We start from the raw sequence: 23,763 nt of genomic DNA, 5'->3' as shown, positions 1-23,763 counted from the left end.
GTTTAAAATAATGGGTCAGATGTGGAATATTATTCCCATGAGCCTGTTAATCTTAGCTGACATCCAGCTGTAGAGGTTCTTTCATAAATTTGTCATCAACCTCACCTTGTGTCACCGGGTCTGTGGATTAACACGGACTTGAATCCAAAACACTTCCACCCGCATTAAAAGTGTTGAAGTGCAGGCTGTCAGCTGTGACGTGCTGCTTCTTAACCAGAAGTTTCCCCCTCGCAGAGCGTGTGGGTTAAATGATAGCCCACACAGAGAGACCCTCTCACCTCTGTCAGCCTGACGGCCTCGACACTCTGCTGGTGTTTTTTTATGAGAGCCGGTCTCAAACATGTGGTCAGACCTTCTCCATCAGGACACAGCCGCCCTGTTACCACTACTCTGACCACCAACGCAGACTGAAACAAAAAACTGGAAATTCCCAAAATTCCATGATTCCCTCAACACAAATCCCCAGAGGAGAAATGAAAACTGAAAATGACATAAAGAAAGAAAAAAAAAAAGACTACATGTCCAAGAATTCCCCACTCTCCTGCTGACAGACTGGACAGCTCTGCTCTTATCTGCCTCACCTATCTGAACAAACAAAGTCTGCAAGGGCACCAAACACACACACCTGCTGCTGTTTCTACTGCAAACACAACCTCCCCCAAAAGCCAAACACACACACACTAATAATCATTAATAAATTATTATAAATTACTTTAATCTGCTGGATGCAAAACATAGCCGGCGCTCTGCAGTGATGCAACATGGACGTAAGCAGCAGCAACTCATGCACCATAAAGAGCTGTCAGAAGGGAACTACAGTGTGTGTGTGCAGGCTGCAGGTGAGGGCTAGCTGGTTAGCAACAGGAGTTGCTAACCAGCATAAGACGTACAATCAGAATCAGAATCAGAATTACTTTATTTATCCCCAAGGGGAAATTCTTTTTTGTTACAGACAAATAAAAATCAAAGATAAAGTGAAATATGAAATAGAAATATATAATAAATATCTAAATACCTAGATAGCATTTCAATCCCCGAGTTGTATCTAAAGAAGAAGAAACATATTTACTACTGTATAAAAACCTTTACATAGTAAAGAGCATAAACATGAATGTACCAGTATGAGTGTACAGTGTCTGAGTGACTGTTACATTTCAGAGTTCAGTAGTTTGATTGAGACAGGCAGGAATGACTTCCTGTGTCTCTCAGTGGTGCATCGTGGGAGTTGGAGTCTGTTGCTGAATGAGCTCCTGTAGCTGGTCAGCACAGTGTGGAGCGGGTAAGAGGGACAGTCCCGTATAGTCTTTATTTTGGACAACATCCTCCTCTGACACACCTCTGTCAGAGAGTCCAGGTCCTCTCCCACAACATGGCCGGCCTTCCTGATGATTCTGTTGAGACTGTTGATGTCCCTCACCCTCAGACTGCTTCCCCAGCAGACAACAGCATACATGATGGCACTGGCCACCACAGACTCATAGAACATCCTCAGCATCCTGCAGATGTTGAAGGACCTCAGCTGCCTCAGAAAGTAGAGGCGACTCTGGCCCTTCCTGTAAACAGGTCCAAGTACATTCCCAGGTATTTTTACTCCTCCACCACCTCCACACTGACCCCTTTGATGCTGGTAGGGGTCACTGGAGGCTTTGTCCTCCTCACATTGAGCAGTAGGTGGTTGCTCTCGCTCCAGGTGACAAAGTTATCCACCACGGACCTGTACTCCCTCTCATCACCACTAGTAATACATCCAACCACTGCAGAGTCATCAGAGAATTTCTAGAGGTGGCAGGTCTCTGTGCAGTAGTTGAAGTCTGTGGTGTAGAGAGTGAAGAGGAAGGGAGAGAGGACGGTCCCCTGTGGAGCCCCGGTGTTGCTGATCGGTCTGTCCTCCACTCCTAGGTGGGGCTGGTAGGCTGGAGGGGATCAAAAAGTGGTTGGACCATGGGCCGGAGCTGTTCCAGGATGAGTCTTTCCAGAGTCTTCATAATGTGTGACGTCAGAGCCACGGGCCTGTAGTCCTTCAAGTCGCTGGGACTCGGCGTCTTTGGAACAGGAACGAGGCATGATGTCTTCCACATGATGGGGACTATCTGAAGACTCAGGCTGAGGTTGAAGACATGATGAAGTACTTCACTTAGCTGGGGGGCACAGGCTTTCAGGATCCTGGGGCTCATGCCATCAGGGCCTGCAGCTTTGCCTGTTTGCAAGTTCAGTAGTTTGTTGTCGGAGTGAGCACATGTGGGGTAAGGGGGAGGTGGAGCTGTGGCGGCATCGATTCAGAAAAGTGGCATATTGGGCGTCCACATGGAGACATGGAGACAGTGTTTTCAAACGTATCCACGCTGGGACCCGGTTTCAAGCTCCTAAAACACGGTTCTGCTGCCAAAGACAACCACAGGTGGGATTTTAAGCCAAAATACGACCTGGGTTCAGTTCTCATCAGATACTTTTTTAACCCTGCGTTCACACCAAGAGCGACTAAGGCTGTAAAATCACAGGAAGTCATTCACTCTCTATGGGAAAGAGCAACTAAAGCTTAAGTTGAGCAAACTTTATGCAAATTAGTTATGACAATAGCTGTGGTTTGGGTGCTGTTTTTTTTAGCGTTACAGCTGATTTGCCTTCTGAGAAGGAACGTCAGCGTTTTATTTTACCACACCTACAAAAAAAAAGCAGATCAGCTAAAACATGCGGAATTGGACTGCTGCCGCCGTGACCCGGCCCCGGATAAGCGGTTGAAAATGGATGGATGCAGGATTAACCTTTTACCTTTGATTTGTTCATATTTTGCTACTGAACCAAACATGATGCATTCAACGACCAACGTTCCAAATCTGATGCATACATTTCATTTAGAAAAGCTTACTGTGACATGAATCAGTCACCTCTTTATGAAAGGAAAAAAACACTCCACAGCAGTAAGAAAAACAGTGAAGTGCATCCATCTCTCTGTAATGAACTGTCTGTCCTTCCTGCAATAAGCCCACACAATAGACTTAAGCAACCAGAATAGCAAGTAATTAAAGGCATTGTATGAAATGAAATGGAAACAGAGTGCTGGCTGGAATCATTAGACAGAGGGCCGCTGTAGCTCTCCTCCCCCTCTGCATCTCTTTTCATGTTTCCTATTCTTTACCAAGCAAGCGGCGCTCTTTTATTCATGTAATGATCACTCTGTCTTGTCTCTTTTTCTTTTTTTGAACACATCTCCTCACATGTCTGAACAGACTGACTGACGTGACCCTGAATTAACAGCGAGAGATGGAGACAGGTTTCTAAATGGACCCGCACGCTTCCCACTCATCATTCTGCGGAGGAATATCTATCATCATAACTTCCTGTGTGTGTTTGTGCATGATGAAGATGAAGTTGAAGGGCATCTGGGGGGAAATAAATGATGCCTGATGGTTCAGCAGCCTGCACACATTGTGCTCTTGGGAGTTTTGTAAAAGCATGATGCTGACAAAACTGACTTACAAATTGTTCCATCAACAAGACAATGTCAGCTGACATGATGGGTTTATTCTTCTCTCTCTCTCTCTCTCTCTGGGTAGAGAGAATAGAGGAACAATTTGTCAAACACTGACTCCTGTGTGCTTTTTGCTTTATGTCAGAATTACATTTTTAAAAAGTCCTGAATATGTCTAATTTATTCATCCTGAGCAGTTTCTGTCACGTGTGGGCTCACTGACGTCTTAGCTGTGTTTCATCAGCAGAAAGACTGTCGGACTAAATGACAGACAGTAACTGTGCTGTGAAGTGGCACAAGGGGCAGCAGGAGTTCACCAACATTTCAAGACCTGCAATTTATTCTATAATTTGTTTTTCCTTTTGTCGGGCTGTCATCAAAAACCAAAAAAAACACAATTAAGAGTGCCAGGATGATGCATTCATGCACACTAAGATCTGAACCTGGAGGCACTCGGTGACAAACACGTCACATTAAAGCTCATGTGGGTCTGAGGAGCGCCACCTGGATCCCTTTAATCGCTGAAAACCTGTTAAATGCTGTAAACATTTATGAAGCACTTCCACAGAGGGCAGGCAGACAGCAGCTCAGCCCCGTAATCAGTAAGGCTGCCTTCTTAAATCACAGCTCCTCACTCTGAGCCTCCCTGACAACAGCAGCACATTAACAGCTGGACAAACAGTGAAGCTGGTACACACACACACACACACACACACACACACACACACACACACACACACACACACACACACACACACACACACACACACACACACACACACACACACACACACACACACACACACACACACACACACACACACACACACACACACACACACACACACACACACACACACACACACACACACACACACACACACACACTATTTATGTGCATGAAGAACTCCTTAGACTTGCTATAAATTTGCATCATATTCACCTCAAATTGACGTCTATTTCCCTAAAGAAAGCTTCTACCTTTGCAGTTGTGAACACACACACACACAACTGTGTTTATGTAGAAAAAAAAGCCTTTTACAGTACATAGAATCAGCTTTTTCATGTTTCGTCAGAAACACTCAAAGATAAAAAGAGAAGCAGAGCCTCCAAACAGGAGCTGCACAAACAAAGTGAATACGGCAACTCCATGTGAGAACAGCACAAAACCAACACAAGAATGACACTAAATCTAAATCTAAATCATAAATCTATCACAGGAGCAGCACAAACCCAACATGGGAATGTGAGCAACAGAAATTCTACATGACAATGACAAACTCCAACAAGAGCTGCCTGACTACTCTAAGACCCCGTTCACACTGGGAAAATCAACCGTTGCCTTTGACCCCGTGTGTCTTTGTGGTGTCACCTCCATGTAAACACACAGCACTTAGCTCTGTAGGTGACTGATGCTAACACTAGCTGCCAGACTCATCGAGCCTCACAGTGGAGCAGTGCTTTATATTTAGGGCGGCCGCCTTACCAAATGCCCCCCACCACATCCACACATGCATAGACAGTTAAATATGGCTGCATCAAGGCATCTGTTGGTTAAACATGTTACTCCACCACCTGCACCCCCACCCCGTCACCAACTTGACTGATACCCTGTTCACACTGAGGAAATCAATCCAGTTAGAGTGGGATTTGGGCCATATCTCGATATATGTGGATAGTTTTTTTCTGAGTCTGAACAACATGAATCTGAATATATCCGGATAGATCTAGATCCACCTCTCGGAGGTTCTAGCCAGATTGGCTCAACTGTGGCTCAGGTCTGAACGCAAATGCAGTTTGCCCGCTAACGACGTGGGTTCACAGGGACAGTGTCTAGGTCGCGTACAAAAGACGTATGTAAACAACCATCAAACTACGACAGCTTTGCCCGAGTTTATTTTCCACAGGGCTACAAAGGAATAAACTGCTTTTAGAACCAAAAACAACGCATGACGCATGCGCACACGCTGTCCTACCACGGACTGAACAGACTCTGTATATTACGAGGTGCCACCTAGCAGTTTGGACAACAACAAACAAGCCGGGTTAATCTAGCCAGATTTTGAAAATAGGTCTGAATTTATCCAGTTTAAAGGCTATGGGCACTGTTGTGGGTCCTTAGGCAAGGCACTTTACCTGCATAGCCTCCAGTGTACTCAATGGTGTATGGCGCTCTTTGCTGGGCTGCCTTAAGCAATTTCCCCATTGTGGGACTAATAAAGGTTTCTTTCTTTCTTTCTATATGGATTCAATCCCACCCAGCTGGATTGACTCTCAGCTCCACATAAGAACACCACACACTCCAGGTGAGAACAGCAGAAAGTCCACATGAGAACAGCAGCCCTCTGTTGTTAGTATCTCCAGTGTGCAGAAACGGGACTGTTTTTACAGATCTGTAAAACCACACCAGCCAGCACAAAAAATGTGAGGTCATTACTGTCTTTACCGACTCATCTAACAGGGTCACTTCCTGTTTACACACACTGGGATTGGCTCCTGATGATGAAGAGCTGGCGTGTGGTTCTACCAGCCAATCCAAAGAGCCTAATATCTGCAGTCGTATCTGACAGGAAATTCCAAAAACATTAATTACAGCGATACACACCAAGAAGTAGGAACCAGTGGAAAACAACGTCTCCAGTCAAGAATGAAAAACATGCTCATCCGCTCACAAACAGACTGTGGAACACATTAGTATCAATGTGCAGCTGAAAGTGTGTGAATGTCCACTCTGACCTCAAAGTACAAGCAGCCACTTCCTGTCAGGCAGGACCTGAGAAGGACTGGTGGAGCTACAGATGCTACAAACGGAGAGCAGCTAACAGATTTCATTATAAAACAAACACACAGTGAGGGCTGCGACTGCTGCCAGGTTCTACACTCAACAGAGCAACAGAGGTCTGCCATGACTCGTCCCTTTCAAAATAAAGGTTTGTTTGCAGCGATATCACTTGATTATTTTCTCTCAGAACAAATAAAATGAAATGAAAGCAATAAATTGTGTTTCACTCACTAAATACCCACTACTTTAGACTTTGATTTCACACACACAACATGTGATCATCTAATTAGACATGCACAGGTCAGATTTGATCTGACGAAGTGTCCGAACAGTCCTGAAAACATCCTGACTGTGTGCTGTGCTGTCTGCATCTGAGAGCCTTCTTTTCTCTCTGTGTCAACACAAACAGCAGAAAGTGTTACTCAACCGGTCGCCTGCATTCCACTCAAACAGGTTTCTGATAGTCCGGAACTGGTAATGTACAGCACAGCCCACAGGCTGACGGGACGCTGGAGATCAGATCAGTTAGAGGGTGCAGCCGTAACACACCTGTTCCAGCGAAATGATTCAACTTCAGAAAGTAACAGACATTTGAGTGTGTGTCAGTGAAGAACGAGCTGAGAGGTGCTGATGGTGTGTTCAGCTGTGTGCGCTCCAACACCGCTCTTCACCCTCAGCACCGCCTGCAGCACATGTAGCCGAGTCAGAGCTCTGACTGAGACCTGGCCCTTCCTCACCCGTGTCACATCTATCTGCTCAGCTAGCAAGGTAGCTAAATGGCTTCAGGTCATCCAACTACCAAACATGTTTACAGCCTGGAACAAAACAACCAAGCACAGAGGAGAACTCAAGACTATTTAATGGCTTTTAGACTGAAAGCCCTCAAGAGGCCACGGTTACACAGTTATCAATAAGCTAAACCCTCCACAATAAGTCATCACCTTAAGACCGTCCTCTGGATCGTGGCGTGGCCGTGGATTCACCGCAGTATTTAACCCGTCACCTCTGATCTAAGGGAGGCTTCAGAACGGGGTAAAGTCCAGTGTGAGAGCAAACACAGACAACATGTAAAAACACATCTAGCCATGCAAAGTCCGCCCTACTGCGTTAAGCCAATGAATTTCCTCCAGCGGTTTTAAAGCTCAGCTGTCAGCTCACAGAGTTACCTCAGCCGCCCCGACTCAGCCAGGCTTCTAGAAAAACATTATAAGAAAAGCTTGAGCAGGGACCAGGCCATCCATCGTTTTAAGACCAGCTCAAGGAGCAGCAGGGAGCACAGCACCATCACTCAGCCTGACACTGTGAGCCTGAGCCTGCGGTCAGCTGCACGTTTAGTCTTTGAAGTAGACTTTTAAGTCATTTGTGCCAAGTTTGCACACAGAACACCAGAAACGACTACATTAGACATTAAGTGCTCAGGCATCCCTGGATCTGGGCTCCATGTCTGCCACAGCATGAGCCTCTGTGATGGTTCCACAGCTCACGGTGCACCGTGGAGGCTCTTCTAATGCTCCAAGTGACACCAGCGTCATGTGCACCACTGAGGGCCAGAGACAGAAGAGCTCTCCAGGAGTTTAGACATGCACTGACCTTTTGAGCAGCAGATTTCACCGATCACTATCTGGCTCTGATCAATACTGCTATCAAGAAGAAGAAGAAGAAAACAGAAACGTGTGTATTTGTTTGTTTGTTTTCCTCAATAAATCAATAAAACATCACTGCTGTAAATTCCAGCACGGGTCTGGAACACATTACTGAAGCGGTGTCACTGGCTCCTCAGGATCAGCCCACAGGGTGGGGGGGTGGCTCCAGATGTTCCGTGCATGGATCAATCCTGCCAGACTCCCTTTACAAATCATGACCTCATCGATCTCTGAGCACCAACACCTTACTCTGATTTAAAGAGCTGTGTCAAGATAATAAAGTGTTAAAAATCACGCAGCCTGACGCCGAGTACACCTCACACACATGTTAGTTATTAATCATGACACCGTTTGTCAAATGGAGTTTCAGCTGTTTCCTATTGATCAGATATTGATTAAAGTTGAAGTTCCTTCGGTGGAGTTTGGTGTGACGTTCTTAAAACAAAAAAAGCTCACAGGTCGGTAAGAAATCACGAGTGCCGTAAAATCTGTGAAATCCCCCCAAAGCCTGCGCGGCTGTGAGGAAGGCTTAGAGAAGGAAGGAAAAGAGTTTTAAAGTGAAACTCTGAGGAGCAGCGTCCTCCACGTACCTCTGGACGCGCCGCTGACCCGTCCCTCTGCGTCCAGCTGCGGCGTTTCTCTCTGTATCTCCCAAAGATGTGGAAAAAAGTTAGACAATAAAAGTCGTCCCGTGTGATCGGGAAAGTTCCCACATTACATCCAGCTGTGGAGAGAGGAGTGTAGGAGCTGCGACCAGACGCGTCTCAACTTTAACAATATTCCCACGACAAACACGCGCCGCTCTCTGTCTCTCCCGTCCTCCCCCACGCCCAGGAACACGGCAGTAACTACATACCCGGCTCAGGTGGAATCCACCACAAACCCACGCGGAGGTTTTATAAGCAGGAGTGTGTTTTCTGTATCCAGCGCGCACACGACGCGCACACAGCCAGCTCGGTCTTCAGCTCCGCTGGACTCGGCGCGACACGCAACAAGACTGGAGAGTATGAAGGTTTCTCCTCCTCCTCCTCCTCCTCCCAACTGGTACGCTCAGCCTTCCGTCAGGTTACTAGCAGTCAGGCCGATTCACACCGGAATTGTGGTGAGTTTCTTTTCAAAATAAAAACCCGCGTTTTCCTACTTCATGTCATCAGTTAGCATTTTAGCACTTCTTGCTAACAAGTGTCAACGTTGGTCTATAAACTATGTCAGGACCTTTAAATACCATCAAGATATTAAACAAGGTAAGAGACATGGAGATACCGTAATTATATTGTCTTTGTATGTTTATATGGTAACATTAGCTTTTTTTTCCTCCTGGCTTCCAAACTCTGAGTTAGCTTGTTAGCTAGTTTCTGTAACACTAAATATGGTAGATGTACATTTCTAGCCTAGAACAGCTAGCCCGTAACTGGCATCTTTGCCAGCACCAAGCTTATACATATAAAAACTTGTGAAGTGATTAAACATTTTTTGAGGGTGATTTGAAGTGCAGTTTGCGAGCTAACATCTCTAGCTACTAATATAAAGAAAATACGGGTTTAGGAACATTCCTTCATGTTTGGATTTTGCTTCAGCTAACTTCTACAAATTAAGAAAAATGAGTTTGTCTTTGTGTATATTTTGAGACTGATACATCACACAGCTATGTAGCTAATATCTGTAGTCATACTGCTCAAAAACAGACAAAATGGAGGTTCAGGTAGGTTGGGTTTATTTAGCCCCTCTGTACAAAATGAGAGGTAAGGGGAGGTCTTCAGATCACACTTTTTTGCTAGCTGTAACTAATATCTGTAGTCCTAATGTTGTTGTCTTGTTTGTCTATCATGCTAAATATAGCTGCCAACTTATATATTTAAGCTAGCAAATACAACTACTTTCTGTTCTACAGGGTTAATCTCATATGTTTAAAAATCATGCCTGAACCTCTGGCTTTAAAAAGGGGGGGGGGCTTTATTTTGAAATTTGCAACAGGAAGTACTGCACTTCCTTCTCCTGGGCTTGACACTGGCAGATAATACTCCCAGGGGTTTGGGTTAAAGGCCATTAATACAGAAAACCTCCACCTTTTAAAACTTGATTTAATAAAGCACTGAACACCACAATTGGTTTATTTTTTTTTTTTTGGTTTTTAATTTACTGTAGTTACATCAAAGGTTTATATTAAAGCTGTTAAATAAATCAGTAGACTCCACAGAGACATACTGGATTTTATTTTATTTTATTTGTTTTGGTCATATTTTTGTATTAATTTCTTTTTTAATAACTTGTAGAAATCGAAGCAGATTGACCAGCTCTGGGAGCCCTGGGAGAGTGGCCATGCTGTCAAGCCTGGTTAAGCGTGCAGTCGCTCCCGCTACTAATTTGAGGGCTTGGCAGGGCACAATGGGGGCTTTGTTTGTTGGAGAATTTGTCTGAGAAGTAATCCTTGACACTGGGCCACTCGGGGGGCCTAACCTTTTGTTTCATAAGTCTCCTGAATGTTACAGTAGTCATCAGCGCATTAGAACAACTCGCCTGGCATGGCGGGAGTGATTTGTGAGCATACGAGTGTGGCAGAGCAGAGAGGTCAAAGGTCACGTGCATGGAAGGATGCTAAAAAGCAGAGAGTGTTACTCATGCCAATAGAAACACTCAAAGACACAGATTTAATGCTCACTAAAACACTTTTTAATCTGCCACAAACATTTTATTATTATTGCCTTTTGTTCTTGGTTCTTGTACATAAAGTTTTTTGTTAAACTGTAATTTGTTTCACAGGAATCCTTGACACATTCACATTCACACACACACACACACACACACATACAAACAAAGAAAGTAAGGTGTGTGTGTGTGTGTGTCAGTTAGCACCCAAATCACTGGCTGTCTGGGAGACTAACTGACTGACTTCCTGATTGGCTGACAGTATGTCTCTGCTTGGATAATTATTTATTGTGTGTGATCATGTGTGTTTCAATGAACTGTGTTTGTGGTTTTCAGGGGTGACTGCACTGCAAGTGAGCTGTTAAACATGCTGCAATGACCAGGCTCCGTTAGAGTGTGTGTGTGTGTGTGTGTGTGTGTGTGTGTACTGATACACAGAGAATCCTGTCTGTAAACCTTATCTGGACTCAGCTCCAAATATTTTCAACAACAAAATTTATGAAGAACTTCAAATGTTAGCAAGTGGTAGTTAGCATGAGGAAAATGTGGGCCTAAAGGGCAAGTCGTATCATTACCATGCCTAAATCAGGCACCTGGAAAACACATGGCATTCCCACCAGAGCGTCAACAGGGGAAGAAATGATTCTTGCTATTCATCATTCACCTCAATCAAATGCTGAGGTTTATGTAGGGATTTGAACCAACAACTACTTCTGCAGGATTCGGAGGGCAGCAGTTTTTGATTCTTGTCTTGTTGTTACTCGGATGTCTTTTTTGGTCTTGCTCTGTCACAAACAGCATTAAGCTTGTCTACCCTCAATCAAAGCCTCACGCTGACCCCTGACTTCTGACGCTATGCGTCTGCTGACCTTTCCACATGCTGGCATGTCTGCTCAGTCAGCCGTGGATAAAACATTCCTGCTCTGATCTTCATGTGGAGGCTGGAGGAAACAACAGAAACATAAGGAAACCACACACAGAACAGATAAATGTGTGAGCTCACATTTAAAACTTCAAAAATCACCACGAGACAAATTTTCTATTAATTCCATTAAACTTGTGCCTGCAGTTCACCTTAAATGACAAAAAAGCACAAGAGTGCCCCCTATGAATTCAGACAGGGACTCCTCTCCACATAGAAGGTCCGTGTTGGGAGCAGGTGAGGAGGGCGTGGCAGTTAAACAAGTTAAGGACCCCATGTAGGTGACTGCAGTTAGGTTCAGGAGAGGTTCAGGTCCAAATGGTTGCTTTGTTAAAGGTAGGGTAGGAGATTTTGAAAGTAAACACACGCCCCTTTCTCTCGGAGCTCACCCCGAAGCCACGCCTCCCAACCAGTCTGTGACTTTGGCCATCATGCACGTTCCTCTCTGGTGCGCGCAGAGCAGGAAGAGAGCAGCCAACCAGCCAACTATATGCGCAGGGGCGCCTCGCAGGATTGGCTGATGTTTTTAGCGTTTTATAGCTTCCACAGATGATTAATATTCTTTGTTTTAAAGCAAAACTGCCATATTAATCAGTTGCTATCAGATTGTAAAGAGAAGTTACACTAATTTAACAAAAAGTGCATCAGAATGAAATCTCCTACCCTACCTTTAATTCTAGGGCTCCCTTGTTGTCATGGTTACAATGATAAAAACATAGCAACCCGATGCTGTGTATCAGCTAGACCCGCTAATCTACCCTATCTACGAGAATGTGAGCTGTTATTGTTTGAGCAGAGAGAGGTTTTTAAACACCTCATTATTACAGTGCCCACAGGTGTGAGTGTGTGTGTTCATGAGAGAGGGAGAGAGATGTCAGACGTGGATGATTTATGAGTATGCAAATGAAATTGTGGAACTGTTGAAGGACAGTAAAGAGTGAGACGTACACAAACACACACACATAATATTCCTCGCTGCCAATCTAAAACTCAGTTTCTAAATCTGCAGTAAACATTAGCCATGATTCTCATCCAATAAAAACCCTTATAACCTAAACGTCCTGCTTACATTACAGCCTGACGGAGGCTGCATTTAAATCGAGTCATTTCTAGAAAACAATAAAAAGGCTGCACCAGCATCAGCATCACACTGCAGCTGACACACACAATACTAAATGATTAAAGATGGAAAATAAACAAGGAACTCCCCTTGGGAATAAATAAAGGAATTTTATTTTTTTTATACCAAAAATGTAAAAACTTTCAAAGATTTAAATTTTCAAGAATGTCAGAGAAATAAAACTATGTAGAAGAAAATGTACATGTAAACATATTTTTTTATATTTAAGTGGTAAAATTATGATAAAAAGATAAAAAATGGATATTCAAAATTTGAAAAAAAGGTTTTAATTTATGAGAAAGAACGTGATTTACACCTTCACTTTGTCTGCCGAGTCTTCTTTCTAAACGTGAAGGAGGAGCTCAGCGGTCTGATGTCATCACTACTGTGGAAAGCTTCCTGAGGGCCACAGGCCTCTTCAAAGATGGCCCCAGGCAGAACATTATCACCTGATTGTCAGTCATCAATGCTGCCCCTGGCTCCTGGCTGTTACAGTGCAGCCTTGATTAAACTATAGGGGCAGTACTCAAAGGTGACTGTGAAAACACTGCATGTGAAATCAAGCATCGGTTTGTACTTTGATAGGCTCGGTTTTCTCCATGTAGGCAGAAATAGGAGACGTCGCTCAAATGTCAGAGAAGGAAAGGACAAAAAACAAAAAGTCATCCATTATTTTACTTCTGATGGTTTGTACAGCAGCTGACTGATCCACATCTGAATGATCTGACGCAGAGAAGCAGCATGCAAGAACATAATAAATACAGCTGCATTTAGGTTATTTAAAAACCTCACTCACCCCGTCCTGGTGTAGTGAAGCTGTTTCCCTGCTGCACACCACACTCCATTTATCTCACATAAAGACGCCTTTGAGGAGAAGAGAAGCCAAAAGTCTCATTTTTAACAGCAGCATGAACGAAGGTTAAGGACTGAATTCGCTGACACTTAGATTGATGTTCCTGTCTGACAGGATGCGGGGCTGATTATTGATCGGTGGCAATACTACAGAACTGAGTTCATCTTCTCTGCAATTATGGAAGAAACAAATTGAGCGATCCCTCAAGTCCATTAAGGAGCAAATAGAATAATCTGGCTTACATCAATAAGAGCGTTGTTAACAACATGACCAACGTGTTCTGTAAGATGAACTGCCTTGACCGCTAACTGGCCTCCAACACACCATCTGTTCTCACGGCAACGCCAGTCGTTTAAAAGAAGTCCTGCTAATCACACTTCTGCATTTATTAGCAGGTAGAATAGCAGTAGCAGCGTGTGAAGGCTTTCTGAAAGCAGGATGAGATTAATGTGGCGGGGATGCTTCAGGATGTCAGGACACCAGCATGAATTTGAACACATTCCTGACTTGGAAGGCAGCTAAACTCTTCCTCCCACAAATCCATCGTCCAGGCTTTAAGCCTTCGACCATGTGTCGAAGCACAGACGTTCCAGGGGGTGTGCCGTCACAAAGCTCACACAGTCATGGATGTTTCAGGTGTTACACTTTTCTCCTTGTAGCAAACATGCCCTTAATGCATCAGATTTCTGACTTCATCTGTCAAATCCCACCCATAAACCTGATTGCTTGCTTAATTAGTCACTCACTCAAGCCTAAACTGAACTGCTAACCTGGGCCATGTTTGAGTTCTGCTCAACACATGGACTGAGAAAGGGCAAGGACCCACAATATGCAACCATGCAGAGAGAGAGAGAGAGTAGTTAAGATATGGCAGTGGTGTCTGCAGCAGGCTGTGAAACAAAGAGCAGGTAGATTGATGATTGATTAGCTGCCGCTGTCTGGCTGACTGAGACTCATTGGCAGCCGTCACTTTGATGAATTACACCGCTGAGAAAAACACACTGCACTCTGATTACTGCCACCAAGACGTGTGTGTGTGTGTGTGTGTGTGTGTGTGTGTTGGAGCTGATGGCCTGTAACTGTAGAGCCTCTTTGTTGGGGCATGTACGTAGAGTGCATGTTGACTCTACATTGCACTGCTGCACGCTGTGTGTTCGGTGGATGCTGCAGGTGTTGTTTCCATGCTAATCCACTGCCAGTGATCTTCACCCCCCCCCCCCCCCCCCCCCCCCCATAAATAAATCATTGTTTTGTATTCTACAGGAATCAGGAAGCAGTTCATCCTGCTAATCTAGCCCAAGGTCCTTCACCACTCATAAACAGAGGGTGAGTCATTCATATTTAACCAGATGATGACTGGCACGTAGAGTTTGACTGTCCCTCATCTACACCTGTGACAAGATGCACTGAATAATTCATGCTGTTAAAGGCCATGCATGTTTAGATTTTACTAATGCATTAAAATTCTGAGATGAAACCATCTCAGGTTGTATCTAAAGCAGTTAGCTGCTCGCAGATCAAATCTCTCAAAGAGTTACACATTGTTGCTCCAACAACAGCAATAACACAACTTCAACACACCACTCACTGCTCAGGCTGCATGGTTTTAACTGCTGGCTTCCACCGGAGGTCACCCAGTGACACTCTGATAGAGATTTTAGTTCTGTCTTCAACTTCTGATTGGATTGATGGAATTCTATTTAAAATTGAACAGATCAAAAAATACAGCAGCGGTTAACTGTACAGCTCCAAAAACGTCGATACAAACAGACATACTGAGAGGATGCAGCAGTGAGAACTGAGGGTCAATATGACCAACACTGAAACACGGCAGTTATCAGGTAGAATCTGTGGAGCATTTTGAATGAAATCTCTTTAACCATGCTCTGACTGATTTGGTTCATACATACCAGCTCTGTATATCTTTATCTCAGGGCTCAGGCTTAGGGTGAGGCCAGGGTGTCCAGACTGGTCCACAGTGGAGTTCCTCTGCTGGTTACAGAGCTGCTTGTCGGTCAGACCCTCCTCCTCCTCCTCCTCATTGTAATGCTGTTGAGGGAGATCTGGAAGGTCAAACAAACACAATAAAAAGAAGAAACACATCTAAACAGATGTTGTTTAAAACGCCAGCAGGCTGAACAGAACAAACAAAACTACAATAATTAAAACGATGACTGTAGAAAAACAACCTTTCTTGTTCAGGGTGAAAGCTTCATTAACACGTGTGCTGTTTGTTGGATTTCCAAAATGTGAGCCAATTTCTTTCAGTTTAATGTGTGTGTGTGTGGATAGTCTGGGTTTTCTTAGTCACCTGTCAAAGCTGTACAAACACATAAATGCATATAGGGCGACCTCATGTGGACAGTTAGCTCATAACCATGAACGAAGTGTTCTCCATGTGGAGCTCTTATGGGTTCTTACCTCTGTGGTTTCTCGTGCAAACAGTCTGCTTCTGTGACTGAAACCTTTTCCACGTTTGACAAAAATACAGTTTCGCTCTCACTGATAAGTTAACTCAGGAACATTGCACCTCTCATCTGTATGAGGTAGATGTTTTACATGTTACATGCTTTGTTGATTATTAGTATGACGATGATATCACCATGTTACCGTGGTATCTTTTTTTTGGCTTGCTCACCTTCTTCCTGATCAGGAGAGCTGTGAGAGACATGCTTGTGACAGTTTGGTTACCTTCCTTGAACACCTAAACTGAGAATGAAAGATTTGTCTGCAGGTTCTGCTGCAGAGCTCCTCCTGTCCCTCTTTAGAATCACTTTATTAATCCCAGGGAGAAATTGCTCCTGTTCCTTTTTAATCTGAAGGTTCAGATTCACAGTCCTCTGCTGGTCTACTAGAACCTCCTCCTCACTGAAGCCACATTGTTGATGGAGACATGCATAAAAAAAGACATAAAGTACTGCAAGTGCCAAGTAAGTCTTGTAATACCTTCATAGTCAAAATAAAACAACTCACACTAATCCACTAAAGCCTAGTTTAACAAGTTGATGCAATAATAAAAAAACAACAAAATAACACAAAAAAAGAAAAAAACAACAGTCTAACAGTGACACAGATGGACGTCAGAAGCCGACAACCTCTCTCTAACTTCAAGAGAAAAGTTTCAGAAAGAAGCTGTGAGCATATCAGCACAGTCACACAGGTGCTCTGCATCGACTCAACACTGCTGTAAATACTCATTTATTAAAATATGCAGGACACAGGACAGCCTTATATTAACATTCAGTCAACACTCACACGTCAGATAATCATTCAAGCTCAGACTCCTACTCACCTTCATTCACACAGAAAAATTAAATAAGAAAAAAATACTAATTTCTGCTTTTCATAAATAAACATAAAAGCTCAGGCCATATAATCAGGACTAAATTAAATCCTTAGTTTTAATTCAAAGTACTGTGAAGCTACAAAGGTAAAAAAAAAATCTGGGTTATTGACCGAGTCGTGGAATAAGCTTCAGATAAAAAAAACATTTTTACGCCCAACAAAATGAACCAGGGCTGATGATGATAGCATCGTCACAGGAATACAGTCAAATCTCTATAAATTGGCTTCTGATATATGAGAATCTAAACATGATTCATGGCCGTTTAAAGAAGGATAATATTTACAATAACATTTTGGCAGAAACAGAGAGGTAAACATCGGTCCTGTAGTAAAGTATGTCAGAGGCACGGTGTGGTCAGTGAGGGGGCGACAGGGACTTCTCAGAGTTATAACCTCCAACATCCAAACCACAGTCCTCATTATTGGTTGAGTTGACCAGTCTCTCTCCTCCCCCTCTTCTTCTTCTTCTTCTTCTTCTTCCTCCTCCCCTGCCATCCTCCTCCTCTTCTTCCTCTTCCACATCCTGCTCCTTCCTGCACGCTCTTTCTGTTTTGGGCCCTTTGCAGATCTTGAGGTGACGAGTGAGGTGGTACTTGGTGAGGAAAGCTTTGTGGCACTTCTCGCAGACAAAGTCTCTTCGGCCCTCGTGAGAGTTCATGTGCTTCTTCAGGTGGTTGGTCTTCAGGAAGTGTTTGTTGCACTTTGGGCACTGAATACGGCGCTCGCTGTGGTGGAAGACAAACAAAGATTTCTTAAGACACAACACACACACACACGCCATCAATGAATGTGTCGATGGTGAGAGGACGGTACACACTGTGTGTGAGACAACATGTGCTGTGTCAGGTCATGTTTCCTGATGAAGGCCCGCTCACAGAGGTCACACTTCAGCTTCTCTGCACCGGTGTGGATGAGCATGTGTGATGCTACATGGGATTTCTGCGTGAAGGACTTCTCACAGACGGTGCATCTGTAGTTCTTCTGACCTGTTAGTGGGAAACAGTCAGTGTCAGGAAAGTGAAGTATACAATGACACTGTTACACAAAAAGCTTTTTTTAGGACTGTAGTCTAGATTTGAAAGACGTTTGAGGACTGAGGCTGAAGATTGTGTATTTCAACCATACAGTATGAGATCTGACCAACCTATGTTATGCTGCAGTGTTGATGTGACGCAGAAGCATAAACCAGCCCATAGCCTAACTTTCATACAAAAATCAAAACCTCAGACTCTGCTGTTTGAGCTTTAATGAAGTTGTGAGTACCTGTGTGAATCTTGAGGTGCATCCTGAGGTTGCTGGGGTCGCTGAAGGCCTTGCTGCAGTATTCACACTTGTGAGGTTTCATCCCGACGTGCCCCATGAAGTGCACGTTAAGCTTAGTGGATGTAATGAAAGCTCGGGAACACATGCTGCACTTGAACTTTTTCTCCCGCGCGTGGCCCTGACCTTTCACTCTGGGGGTGATGTTGTTAGAGTCCCTCGCATCGCTGCTGCCATTATTGTTGTCAGTGTTGGTTTGTCCTGCAGTGGGGTTGTGACAGGGCCACGGGGAAGATGAGGAGCTTGAGGTTCCATTGGTCAGCTTCTCTTCCTGGTGGGTGTGTTGCTGCTGCTGATGCTCTTGTTGCTGCTGTGGTGGAGGTGGTGGTTGTTGCTGGGAGTGGTCCTGCTGTGGCGGGCTGTGGCTGTGTGGGGGCTGACTGTGACTGTGGTTAGTAAGATGTGACTTGAGGTCGGAGAAGGAGGAGCACTCTTTGCCGCACTGGCAGATCTGACCCTCGGGCACCTGAGGAACACCTGTGACAGTGAAAACGATGATGGTCAGCAGAAGCTCGGCCTTTAACATACAACCAAAGTCTCATCTGTCTCCTCACCCATCAGCCTGCAGTAATCTCTGCTGTAGTAGAAGAGCAGCTCCTGGTCAGGGTGGATCTCAGTGGTTGTACAAAAGAACAGCTTTCCACTGGCAGGATACGCAACCAGATTCTGCTCCTCGTGTGTCCTAAAAACAACATGACATGTTAGGCTTGTGTTTGACCCAGCTGTTGGTATCAGCATGTTGTGGGGAATGTACACAGTTTTGTTCACAGAAGAACACATTTTCATCAGATGCCACACCTGGCCTTGCGGACAAACATCATCCAGTTGCATTCGTTCTCATCTGTCGTCACAATGTAGAACTCCAGCACGTTGTTGTGGTACATCTGTGACAGAGAGGGCGGATTCACATATATTCATCATAATTCATCTTCCTATAACATGTCATAACCTGGGAGTAGCTTTTTACCAATTTGGACTGTCACTGCAGTTAAACAGAAGTCACAGCACTGACCTTCCATATTTGAGGTGTGTCCTTCTCTGGCCAATCAGAGAGATCTACGTTGCTACAGTGCTGGCCCACCATTGGTCCAAAGCAGGTCCTTGGAGGAATGACATCTCGAGCAAAGACTCCTGAGAGGGACAATAAATGTAGACATACATGTATCACAACAACCAAGAGGTGTCTTTAGGCTCTGCGCCACAAATAACACAATGAACTTGTTCTCTTACCCAGTGGTTCGTCGGTCACAGAGATGCGCAGGCAGAGTGGGCGGGGCAGAGAGAGGCGAGCCCGGCTTTGGATCGGCACATCAGGGATGAAAGTGACGGGGCCGTGCTCAGGACAGTCTGAGGTATATGAGCGCTCACACAGCGTGCACCCTAAAACATAACAGAAGATGGTTTTACAACTTTCAGTAATTTAATTATATTATAGAAACTACAAACTGTAATATTTTTCTGTGACATGTTAAACTCACAGATGGTGTAAGCAGCAACCATGTTCTCCTTATTGGAAGTAGAATCCTCCAGCTGCAGAGTTGAGTTGACGAGTACCAGGTTGTTTTCTGGCCCCAGAGACACCTCTGCAGTGATGGGCGACACGTTGACGGCCTCCAGCCCCATTCCAGAGTGCCCGTGAAGAGACACCGGCTCCAGCTGGCTCTGGCTGGCCATGGAGCCGGTAAGCACCACACTCACAACACCAGAATTCAGCTCCCCGTTTGAGTGCAGCTGCTCCCCAAGTCCTCCTGCTCCTCCTCCCCCAGAGTTGCCCACTCGCCCACCCATATGATCTGCCTCCATCACCACTGGCAGCTCAAGCACAGGGGGTCCGTGGAGGGGCATCACCCCACCAGAAGAGTCCACACCAGTCAGGCCTTCATGAGACTGAGGCTGCCTTCCCCCACCAAGCTGCTGCTGAGCATCAGACACCGCCACCACCCCAACTCCATCCATGGTCGCAAGCTCTTCACCCATCCGGTCAGGAGACATGGGGCTGCTGACACGTGACTCCATGGCCAGCCCTGTAGAGTCCAGCTCATGAGCACCAGTTTGATGCAGGTCTCCCTGCCCACTGACCTGTCTGGAGTCCATGGGCACCAGGCCCTGCTCCAGTGGGCCTCCAGGGCCACTGTAGGGGTCCAGACCTGAGGGATTGTTGCTGGCCACAGACAGGGTCCCATCCATGTTAAGGCTGCTGGGGTGGATGTACTGAGGTGGTGGACGGTCTGCCAGATAGGACAAAATACCTACAAAGCCCAGAGATCAAGCTAAAAGTGTGTTCATGTTCATTTGAGATGCACAGAATGATCCAGAAAAACACACACACTCACCTGGCAGTATGTGTCTGAAGTAACTGCTCTCCAGATGGGGGTATGGTGGAGGAGGCAAGGAGTAATTCCTCTCTGGCAGGCCGCACATCACTCCTCTGTCACTCAGTGGACCCATAGGAAGCATCAGAGACAAGGCAGATGGAAGAGAACCAAGGGAAGGACCCAGACTGGGGATGGCCACAGGCATGCCTGAATCATAAAAGACATGAGAGGGTGAGGAGCTGAGGCCAGAATAGGATGTTGGTGAGCAAGAAGCCTCTTTGTTCTATACCTGGAGTGGGAATTGGATTGTGTGTGGGGGACGTGGGCAGACCAAGGTGGCTGGCACTCACTGAGGGCACACTTAGCTGGTCCATGCCCACAGGACTCAGGTTCATTTCATTCATCCTAAAGAAATCAAAGCAATGAAGTTAACTAGTACCCATAGAATTGGCATAATCAGTCATCAAACAATGAGGAGTGATGCTAAGTAGTATCCATTTTAAATATATTTAGCATCATCAGTTATGATGATATACATGCAATACACAAGAAATTAGCCCGATAATACGGGGGGCCATTGTTTACATATTAAAGAGCAAAGTATTCAGCTGCATAGCACAGAACTGATGCTGTTTAAGCTTGGTTAGCTTACCTGTGTTCAACAACAGATGATCATTAGCAACCGTAAACAGCTGAAAGGTGATTTCACATATTTCTCCCTGAGAGAAAAGAGACGAGCTATTAAACAGAAACTCTGACACTCTTACACCGCCTAAACAACAGGTGACGTTTCATTTAAAACAACTATTTTGCATTTAGCTAGTAGCTAGTGATCGAAACATCTACCAGTTTTGCTACAATGCTAACGCCAGCTTTGCTAACTTACGTCTCTAAAAATGGTTAAAACAGAGAATGCGCGAGTGCATCTGCGGGATAACAGGACAGATGTACCTCCACGCGACTGACGCTGTAGTTTCATTGACGAAATACACGCGAGATGCCACAAAAACAAAACATACCAGCACAATGCCTCCATGAACGGGGCCATGATAGTCTCACTGTTGCCTGGCGGCGCATGCGCAGTGGCGAGGAAGCATGGAGAAGCGTCTGGCCGATCACAGGTCAGTTTCACAGTCCCCCACAGACACACTGATTATATAAATGTTAATCAAACACTCAGGAGAAGGTAGAAAGCCTGTTGCGTCATGAAGCCATACCTTTTTATTCAATTGTGTTTTTTTCGTGTAGAAAAACAAACATGACTTTCCAGTGCCTACGGAAGGAAGAAAACGTTATGTAAACAGTTTTATCTTGATGAGAAAGCTACATGGCTGCATCTCCGCCCCGGATCACTCCCACTCTGTTCATAACCCCCAACAAAGCACGCTGACAGGGACACTGTGACAGTGACCCAGCAGCGAGGTCTGCTCTGACAACACCTCATCACAAGGTGAGGAGATCTGGAGAGGAAACCTTCACAGGAGATGACCGTGAGGAGACTCTGACGGGGTGAGCTGGAGAGATCTGGAGAAGAACTCCCATCATTTTCCGCAGACTGTTCTTCACTTCTTCAGAATCATGTCTTATCACAGTAAGGAGCTGGCTGAACACTTTCCATTTGTCCCCCCGCTGGCTCTCCACGGTGTCTCCATGGATAACAGCGGGGCGCACTACAAAGACGCGCTTCGCCTCGGACTGCCCTTGCACCTTGACGCACCATACCTCGACTCTGTGCACGGCCACAGGTTGCCCTACAGACGCCTGTCGTATTTCCCCTTCCACGGACCCCTGGGTGTGTGTGATTACTCCTTCGAGCCCGCGTTCATCAGAAAGCGGAACGAACGGGAGCGGCACCGGGTGCGCTGCGTCAACGAGGGATACGCGCGCCTCAGAGAGCATCTGCCGCAGGAGTTTGAGGACAAACGGCTCAGTAAGGTGGAGACACTGCGCGCGGCCATCGAATACATCAAACACCTGCAGAGCCTGCTGGACTTAAACGGCTCCGGGATGGAGAGCGGACCGCTCGGAGGCGCGCGCAACCGTGAGACGCAGAGGTCAGAGTGCAACAGTGACGGAGAGTCCAAAACCAGCCTGAGTGACGGCGGGGAGCTCGTTTACTGACTGACTGTCTGACTGACTGGCCTACTAAAATGTCTTAAATCCTGAACCGAGGACTTGTTGCCAAGAAAGAACGCTCTGCTTTTACGCACGTGGAATCGGGGCAGAATCAATCCATAAACTTTGATTATTCTGCTGCCTGTTGCTGTTGTTGTTGCTCGGTAATGTTACAATAACATTATGAAGTACATTATCAAAGTAAAGTGAACAATCCAGAGGACAGCCTGCAGCCTCTGGCTGTGCGTCAGTGGTGAAATGAAAATATGAAAAAATACAAATAAATCAACACCAGCAAACAAAATCATGTTTCGTATAATTTAGTGTTCAAATCAAGTCATAATTTGCAAAGACTACAAACTAATCATCACTGTCATTACAGTGTTTACAATTAAGCTAAAACTCAACTGTAAAAAGAGATTTTTTTCATTATTTAATGATGTTTTAATTTTCTGTTTTATTCAGTTTACTTACAAAACCACACTCTGAACTGGAAGCTGACTGATGCACTGTTAAATTTTTCACCGTGAATTTACAGTATATTACTGGCTAATAATTGCATTACTTTCACAGTAATATCACAGTAATTTACCGGGAATATATCACAATATTTTACTGTAAATATTTCACAGTGATTTCCACTAAAATACAGCTAAAAAGCCCATTTAATTACTGTGATATATGTTGTTGTGGAATTACAGTATCTTGCTGTACATAAATCACATTATATTTACATTGTTAGTGTAAAAGTAATGCAAGTTATTAGCCAGTAATTTACTGTAAATTTACAATTTAAACAATACAGTAAAATATTGTACACTTTTTCACTGTGATCTTAACACATAATGCAGCCTCGTCTTTGAATTTAAAGCCATTTCTGTGTATTTTATCATGCACATTTCTGCATTGCAAGGTTGTAGATTTGCTTTTGACATTGGTGGGGACCTAAGATTCCAATGGAATTTAACCCTTCCTGCACCAAATGAGAGTCTGTTATTTTTTTAGGAGGGGATCAAACTATTGGTTCTGACTTTCTTCCTGCAAAAAAAGAGATCATTTTGGGATATTGAGAGCTCAAGGTGGATGCATCACATCCAACACATGCTCTTCAGAGTTCAAACACTTCTGGTCTATGTGGACACAGAGGTCTGTCCTGTCCTCTCTTCTTATTGAACCTTACAGTCTTAACAGCCAGACCACCTCTCATCAGGAAGCTTCTCTCCTAACAGCCTC

At 44.9% G+C, this 23,763-nt stretch overlaps 3 protein-coding genes across 6 annotated transcripts in view; 1 reads left to right on the top strand and 2 right to left on the bottom strand.

Moving 5' to 3' along the window:
• Positions 1-8,924, bottom strand: part of LOC114432157 (plexin-B2-like) — a 112,472-nt gene extending 103,548 nt beyond the window's left edge. Inside the window, exon 1 of one of the 2 annotated variants that reach the window (XM_028399988.1) lies at positions 8,485-8,924. The gene's annotated coding sequence lies outside the window, so the exon portion shown is untranslated. Of the gene's footprint in view, positions 1-7,192; positions 7,286-8,484 lie in introns of those variants that run through there. The other variant, XM_028399987.1, reaches the window with a different exon arrangement.
• Positions 8,925-16,677: 7,753 nt separating this feature from the next.
• prdm4 (PR domain containing 4) lies at positions 16,678-21,703 on the bottom strand. 3 transcript variants are annotated; one of them, XM_028396962.1, is made up of 13 exons: positions 21,633-21,696; positions 21,435-21,564; positions 21,068-21,134; positions 20,705-20,820; positions 20,434-20,622; positions 19,579-20,349; positions 19,331-19,480; positions 19,113-19,231; positions 18,899-18,984; positions 18,655-18,782; positions 18,044-18,577; positions 17,598-17,766; positions 16,678-17,505 (listed from the first exon to the last, which is right to left on the bottom strand). In XM_028396962.1, exons 4-13 carry the CDS (start codon positions 20,817-20,819, stop codon positions 17,136-17,138), a joined length of 2,631 nt encoding a protein of 876 aa, XP_028252763.1. In that variant the 5' UTR covers position 20,820; positions 21,068-21,134; positions 21,435-21,564; positions 21,633-21,696; the 3' UTR covers positions 16,678-17,135. The 3 variants fall into 3 exon arrangements, with proteins under 3 accessions (XP_028252763.1, XP_028252771.1, XP_028252782.1); XM_028396970.1 differs by having other exon boundaries at positions 17,136-17,505; positions 21,367-21,564; positions 21,633-21,703; XM_028396981.1 differs by lacking the exons at positions 21,435-21,564; positions 21,633-21,696 and adding an exon at positions 21,302-21,426 and having other exon boundaries at positions 17,136-17,505.
• Positions 21,704-21,792: 89 nt separating this feature from the next.
• On the top strand, positions 21,793-22,819 carry LOC114431957 (achaete-scute homolog 4-like). Its single transcript, XM_028399651.1, has one exon. It carries the CDS (start codon positions 21,994-21,996, stop codon positions 22,534-22,536), a length of 543 nt encoding a protein of 180 aa, XP_028255452.1. The 5' UTR covers positions 21,793-21,993; the 3' UTR covers positions 22,537-22,819.
• Positions 22,820-23,763: the final 944 nt, after the last annotated feature.

This window comes from Parambassis ranga, chromosome 2, assembly GCF_900634625.1.
Source record: "Parambassis ranga chromosome 2, fParRan2.1, whole genome shotgun sequence".
Classification (NCBI taxonomy): domain Eukaryota; kingdom Metazoa; phylum Chordata; class Actinopteri; family Ambassidae; genus Parambassis; species Parambassis ranga.
Note: the sequence above shows the minus strand (reverse complement) of the source record. Positions and strands in the feature narration are given on the sequence as shown.